Raw genomic sequence first — 7,151 nt, 5'->3', positions numbered from 1 at the left:
ATGAGGCAGTCTTGCCTAATGGTTAGAAGTGTGGATTTTTTTTTTTTTTTTTGGCGTCAAATCTCCATACTTCACTCTCTACATATGTAAAATGGGAAACCTAATAGAACTACCGCATGGAACTGTGCGAGGCCCACTGAACGAGAGCTGTTACAGTCTCATTGCTGTTTACTCTATAAATTCACGTGAGAGAATTATTAAAATGTCGCTGTTTTGTTCCCTCCTGGCCACTAAGAGACGCACTTCGGAAGAAGAAACGCGGGAGGCAGTATTCTAAAAGCTGGATTATCCTCCGGAGGGGCGGCTTCAATTCCTGGCGGAAGTGGATGCCTCCTCACCAGGTCTTAAGAGCTCAAAAAAAATTCCAAATTTTTACGTAGTCCCAACGGCAGGCATGAAAATTTTTAGCGCTACTCCTAGATATTAACATCTAGGAAAACACAACTATCCTCGAATTTTTTCACTATTATTTCTCTGGCGTGTCTATAGTATCTTTGAAGGACCAGAAGCCGAAAGTGCTCTCCTTTTCCCTGCCAGGACCCAAAGGTGAAGTCCCATCAGCCTCGCGCGTTACCTTCCCCTCTTTTCCTCGGCGGTGCCTACGGAGGTGGCCGCCATCTCGTACTCGGTGAGTGTTAATCGTTGGCCATCCTCGTCTCTGCGGTTTCCATCTGGCCCCATCGCTCCCTGCCGAGGAGGCCCGTCCTTCCGAGCACTCGTCTGGGTGGGCATGGCTCTTGTCGGTTGGCTGGACCACGTACAGGCACAGAGCGAAGCGGCCTGGAGGGTGATGGAGCTTCGCTTCCCAGGGCCGCTTGCTCTCCTACGGAGGCCGCCTGGGGTCAGAGCTGCGGACAGCTTGTTGGAGTCCTGGGGCCGCAGGGCGCCGGTTGGGGCTAGACTAAGGGGGCTCCTGGGGGCCGTGGCAAGACTGAGGGGGTTCCGGCCTTACGGCCCTGGGACACCTCGCTCAGCGATGTCTACCCACGTGTATTCTTCTATGTCCGCTGCTCCACGCTCCCTCCTTTTCAGTTTTTGGCTCTGGGGTTGCCTCTGCGGCGGAACTGCCAAAAAAACAAAAAAATCGAGCTGCGAGTCGAATCATTCAATTGACCGAAATTCTGGTAGCGGGTCAGGATCTCTGGGAACGTGAAGCCACATCCTGGTCTTCGAGGAAATCATTGGGGGTCGGGGGAAGTTCATTTATTGGACAGATTTATTAAGTAACTGCTGTGTGCTCAACAAAGAAATTGGTGGCCGTGAAGAGAACAAAAAGGGTGCTGGGGTAGAAAAGATAAGGTAGCCGAAAAGGGCATCTTGAGGAACGTAACTTTTTAAAGCTGGTATTCGGATGATGGTCAGGTGGAACAGAACGTTCCCAGGCTTGGAGGCATTTTAGAAGCACATGACGGTTTTGTGTATCTTTTGAGGGTGTCATAGAGCAGCAGCACCCTAGGGGAATTACAGGTTTCCCTTTACTGCACATCTCTTGTGGTCCGCGCACTGCAGGTGTTCAGTGTGCAATATCTCCATTTAAAAGGTGAGAAAACTGAGATTCAGGTTCGTGAAGATTGCCCAAAGCCTGCAATTGGGCCATCTCAGGGCCGGGACACTTTGTAGAATGGGATTTGCTGCCCCTTTGCAAAATTTCCCTTTGTGGTTAATTTGTTTTCGGTTAGCTGTTGGCATTCTTTCTTGGCTTTGACTGGGCAAGGTGACCCCTGACCTCCCAGGACCGCGTCTGGAGAATGGCTAGTATTCTGCCAGCTTCGGAGTCGGGAGGGAAAGCAAGCCTGGCAGAGGTACCCATTCCATTCCCAGTTTGCTCCGTAGCTGGTGATTGGAAGATACTCTGCAACAGGCCCCAGGCAGGGTGGGAAAGCCTCCTTCCAAGACTCATCTTTGACATGGTCTCTTGCCTCTTTCTTGAAGGCATCATGGCTGCCCTCAGACCCCTCGTGAAGCCCAAGATCGTCAAAAAGAGGACCAAGAAGTTCATCCGGCACCAGTCAGACCGATATGTCAAAATTAAGGTGTGTGGCCCAGGACGGAAGTGTGTGTTGGGGTGAAGAAAGGGGTTCCTAAACAGGCTGTTGGGTTTCTCACATCCCCAACTCAGATGACCTTTGGTAGGTGAACTGGTCTGTGGCTGGTGGTAGAGTTCTCTAGAATCCCAGGTGTCTCTGCCTTATTGGCACTCAGTCTCTTGATGTGTAAATTGAAATTTAAATGGCAAGGGACACTTGCCTGTTTTGAGGTGTCTAGAGGCTTATATTTGTTATATTTCAGGTGGCCTTATGACAATATGAGAGATAGATTACGCTTATTTCATAGACGAGAAAACTTAGGTGTTGATTGCGATGTTAAAAGCCATGCTTTTCACCTTACTTTATACATGGTCTCCTCGCATCCCATGGGCATGTAGTCTGCTTTTCCTTTGCTTGGAAGGAGTGTGAGTTTGGATCTGTATTCCTGCCGGTGAGATGCAGGAGCTCCTATTTTTTTCCACCAGAAAAAATGTAGTGAAATCCTGTTCCCTGAAGACAACTACTGTTCGGCACGTTTCCTTTTCATCTGGTCCCTTTTTTCTCCGAAAGGAAGAGTTGGCGTCTTCACAGACACTAACCATGTGTTTTCTTTCAGCGGAACTGGCGGAAACCCAGAGGCATTGACAACAGGGTGCGCAGGAGATTCAAGGGCCAGATCTTGATGCCCAACATCGGTTACGGGAGCAACAAGAAAACAAAGCACATGCTGCCCAGCGGCTTCCGGAAGTTCCTGGTCCACAACGTCAAGGAGCTTGAAGTGCTGCTGATGTGCAACAAGTGAGCTGGGTCCCACATCTGGGTTCAGGTGTCAGAAGCCTGCATGTGTGAGCAGTTTGGGCAGGGACTCTGGACCTTCTGGAACGCATCTGGAGGAGTGCTGTGTCCTCAGGAGCTTGGGTGATGCTTGTTGGGGACTGCAGAGTGCTTGCTTTGCTGGAGAGATGTGGGTTGGGAGCTGTCCTGAAAAGTGTAGAGACCAGGACCGGAAGAGAGTAAAAGTGGCTTTGCTTGAGCTTGACAGCGCGGCTCCTGCCGTAGCCTCTGGCAGTCATTTTCAGAACATTACTTATGCCGGGGATGGGGGGGGGGGGGGATGAAATGTAGCCTCAGATCTAAGGGACACTTTACACTGTGGCCACAGGTATCTTCAGAAGGCTATAGGAGTAGAGGAATTGCTGCCTCATTTTGGGCTGTGATCTGAAGTGGAGAAATGGGGGGAAGGCTGCAGGCAGAGAGGACAGCTTACACAGAGTTGTAGGGGTGCAAGAGGGTATGGAGGTTCACAGCATTATTTTAGCGTTTTGAGAAATTTAGACAGTTGGCGAGCTCTGTGTGTAAGAGACTTTTGGTCTGCTTAGGGCCAGACTGGGGCGGTGGGATGAGAAAAGATTTCTCATGGGTAGTGATTTAGACACAATTTTAATCTGGATTGGGGGGAATGGTAATTTTTGGTTAAGCAGAGGACAGTTTGTTTTCTTCCCTTCCTGTTAAACAGGAGCTAAAAACCCTGCATTTTCTTGGTGAGTTAGAAAGGACATGGAGAGAGTGACCAGTAACATCTGTGTGTACGTATGTTTACAAAGATCTTTTACCTGTAGTAATTGTAGACACAAGTAATAAACGACCATTATTCTCACTTTCAGAAATCTAGCCAGGCATTGAAATGCTGCAGATACTCTTTAGAAAGGATGAGCATAGGAATTAATGTTGGATGCCCAAACTGCAGTAAGCAGGTTGATAGAGAATTGTGACAGAAAGATGCAGTTTCATATCTTTAGTGTAGCAAAGATGATTGCTGTGCAGATGTAGTTGGTTGCCATAAGATAAGTCTTTTTAATAGCAGCTTGGCAGTTTGTATCAAGAGGCACAGAAATACTCTGGATCTAATTTAATTCACAAGTTCCATTTCTGGGCACTTATCTTGAAATAATTGAAAAGTAGGGAAACTGTAAGCTGATCATTGCAGCAGTAACTGCACTATGTGTAATTGGTGAATGGTGGGGTTACAAGCGCCGGCTGGAATGTTGTGTGTACGTTAAAAACGGTTGTCATGTATGGAAAATGCCCAAGCAGAGGGGAAAGTATTTGAAGTATGTGCAGTGTGATTGTGATTATTAAATGCACATGGATGAGGACTTGGGGAGTTTTTGAAAAATGAAAAAAGTATGATGCAACTTACGTCTCCTTGGAAATAAAGATTGGGGAAATGTTTTAAGATATTGGACATAAAACAGAAGAAGTTCTCTGTCTGGATTGGTTTTTCTCTTGCTTTGAAGCTGTTTTCCTGCAGAGTTCTTAAAAAGAACTGTGCCCACTGCCTTAATCACTCCCTAGTCTTACTCCTCTCTCTGCTGAAATTCCTCCTGGGGTAGAGTGTCTTCTTAATTCAGTGTTGATGGCTTCATAAATCACTTCCTTACTGAAATGTGCTTATTAGGCCAATCTGTTGTCAAACTGGGGTGTGGTGTGGCTGTGAAGGAATGAATAGAACGGTACCTGGCACCAGCTCAGGAAATGTTAGGTGTTGTCATTCACTGGGTGAGTTTAGGTATTGTTACTTTTCAAGATTTTGTCTGCAGCAAACTGGTAAAATGTTTACGGTCTGGGCTGGGGAGCCCTTGGCTTAATCAGGCTGTTGGGTTTTGCTGTTGGTTGCTTTGCAGAAGTAAAGCTTTTCATGGGCAAGTCCGAGCTCCCTGAGACTGCCTTGAGCTGGGCAGGCTGGTTCAAAGGACTGAGGGAGAACCTTTGAACCTGGAGTCTGGGGCTGAGCAATCCTGCCTGTGTGTGACTTGGGAATTCACCTCCACTTTGTGGGCCTTGGTTTCCTCGTCTGTAAAATGGAGGTGCTACCTGGATTACAAGGCCGCTGGGAGGGTTAAACGAGAGGGATCATTACCAGGGAACACTTCAGAGCCGTGTTGCTAGTGCCGTAGAATTAGGGGAGTTAGCAGCGCCCCCCACTTCAGTGCTGTAGCTCTGGAAGCAGAGTGACCAGGGCTATTGCCTTTCCCGGTGGAACACATAAGTGTGTTTTCCAGGATGGCCTCCTTACGTACCGATTCTCTTCCAGGTCTTACTGTGCTGAGATTGCGCACAACGTCTCCTCCAAGAACCGCAAAGCCATTGTGGAGAGAGCAGCCCAGCTGGCCATCAGAGTCACCAATCCCAATGCCAGGCTGCGCAGCGAAGAAAATGAATAGACAGCTCGTGTGCACGTTTTGTTTAATAAAACCGTAAAACGGCCATCTGGCATTTCCCCCTTGGTTTTACTCTTCAGTTTGTTTGACAGCTTGTCACAGAGATTGCTCTTTTGCCTGTTTGTGCTCTATGCAACCTTCTGTTTGGAAGGCGTTTGTAAAGGATACGTGATCCTTCCTTCATGGGGCCCAGGCCTCAGGTGCCCAGAGCAGCCTTGGTCAGCTCCAGGTGGGCTCAGGAAGATGTGGCCCTCAGACCACGGTAGGTTCTGAGACCCCTGGTGAAGGACCTTGCATCTTGGAGCAAGTAGTCATTTTTAGCCTCACTTTATAAAGTGAGGAATTACCCTGTGTGGTTCTTGTGAAGATTGAGGACAATCAAGTTTCCTTTTCAACTACAGTCCTAGACCTTAGTCAACAGTACCTAGAATTCAGCTGTTTTTTGAGGCTAAGAGGCCATTTTTCCAAGACATGGTATTATTAAGTGGCAGCACAGGTCACAAGGAACAGGGCACGTGGCACTCTATAGCACAAGGTTGGATTTAAGGCCCTTAGTTCAGTAGATAAATGTCTTACAGATTCGCTCCTGTTCAAAACTCAGTCTGGAAAAAAAAAAAAAAAACTCAGTCTGAAACGTTTGAGTAAATTGGGGAGCATTCTGATAGTCTTGACTACAGAGTAGAGGAATTGTGTGGAGAAAACAGTAACAGTTGAGGATCTGTCCTTTATTAACCTGGGATAGCAGAAAATTCTTTGGCCTGTCGCTTAATGTTTCTGTGTCCTTGATACTAAAAACTAGAAGGGACATGTTCACAAACCACCTGGTTACACCTCGATGGGGGGACATGAAAGGTGGTTTGTACTTTTTCATTTGTGCTTTCCTGTCTCTCAGTTTGCTACCTAAGAGTTTCGGGATTAGAAAAAAACATTACATCTAATTCCCTACCCCACTCACCGGCCTCTGCAAAAATAATACACATTCCTGGTTTATCACTGCCAATGAGAAAGAAAAGCATTTTGGATTCTAGAGTGTGAATAGCTCCGAGAGGTACCTGAGTTTAAGATGCCCAGCCAAAGCACTAATTTTTGGCACATCGGATCAGGTGAAAACGTGGGAGCGGTGTGAATGGCGCATCTAGGACAGCGGGGAGGAAGGCATCCGGCTGCCTCCTAAGCTTTTTGCAGCTGTGAGCACAAGTATTTCTAAATACTAAGTACTCGCTGAGGCTGGGACCCCCAGTTTGAAGGAGCCAGGCTGACCTGTGTGAAGTCACATCCATCTTCCGTGGAAGCTTTGGAAGAACTACCACACCCGCTTTGAATAACTGTCCTGAGTTAAAAGGGCCCAACTGTTGGCAGCCTTGCAGCTCTGACTGGGGTCCCTGGAGAAGGTGCCCAACCAGGAGAGGGAGGGCCCCAGTGAGACGGATAAGGGGCAAAAGTTAGAGGCCTGTGGTGCTGGGAGGGTGAGACTCTGGCTTCAGTGGGCCTCCTTGTGAGTTAGGGTCCCCAGGGGGTGGGGTGGGGCACTAGCTGAGCTCCATGGAGTCTGTGCTGGGGGCTGAAGCAGAATCCTTCTGGATGCTTTCAAAGAGGGTGGCCAGCTCGGGGTTGGATCGAATTTGGGACGAGAAGTCAGCCATGATGGGGCTCTTCCCCACTTCTGGGATGGTCAGCAGGGCGGCCACTGCCCTCATCGCGGAGCGCTTCAGTTCATCTTGCTTCTCAAACTCCTGTTTCACAGAACCAGCTTTGACCTAAGGTGGGGAGCAATGAACAATGAGCCATCCTTTATTGAACACGGCCTTGCATTTCCCTGGTCACCTGTCATCCTCCCCAGCTCATGCGCCATCTCCTACCTTTATTTACTGCGCTTAAAGCAGGCTCTGGGCACCATTGGACT

At 48.3% G+C, this 7,151-nt stretch overlaps 2 protein-coding genes across 5 annotated transcripts in view; one reads left to right on the top strand and one right to left on the bottom strand.

The window, feature by feature from the left end:
* Positions 1-531: 531 nt before the first annotated feature.
* RPL32 (ribosomal protein L32) lies at positions 532-5,294 on the top strand. The gene is made up of 4 exons (XM_079933899.1): positions 532-628; positions 1,933-2,033; positions 2,644-2,825; positions 5,122-5,294. The coding sequence occupies exons 2-4, from the start codon at positions 1,938-1,940 to the stop codon at positions 5,249-5,251; spliced, it is 408 nt and encodes a 135-aa protein (XP_079790025.1). The 5' UTR covers positions 532-628; positions 1,933-1,937; the 3' UTR covers positions 5,252-5,294.
* Positions 5,295-5,432: 138 nt separating this feature from the next.
* The window catches only part of CAND2 (cullin associated and neddylation dissociated 2 (putative)), a 29,035-nt gene continuing 27,316 nt past the window's right edge, over positions 5,433-7,151 (bottom strand). For all 4 annotated transcript variants that reach the window (XM_079933877.1, XM_079933878.1, XM_079933879.1 and 1 more), the window contains one exon: positions 5,433-7,005. In XM_079933877.1, coding sequence (XP_079790003.1) covers positions 6,778-7,005 — 228 coding nt within the window. In that variant the 3' untranslated portion in view covers positions 5,433-6,777. The remainder of the gene's footprint in view (positions 7,006-7,151) is intronic.

Source organism: Stenella coeruleoalba (assembly GCF_951394435.1).
Source record: "Stenella coeruleoalba genome assembly, chromosome: 10".
Classification (NCBI taxonomy): Eukaryota; Metazoa; Chordata; class Mammalia; order Artiodactyla; family Delphinidae; genus Stenella; species Stenella coeruleoalba.
Note: the sequence above shows the minus strand (reverse complement) of the source record. Positions and strands in the feature narration are given on the sequence as shown.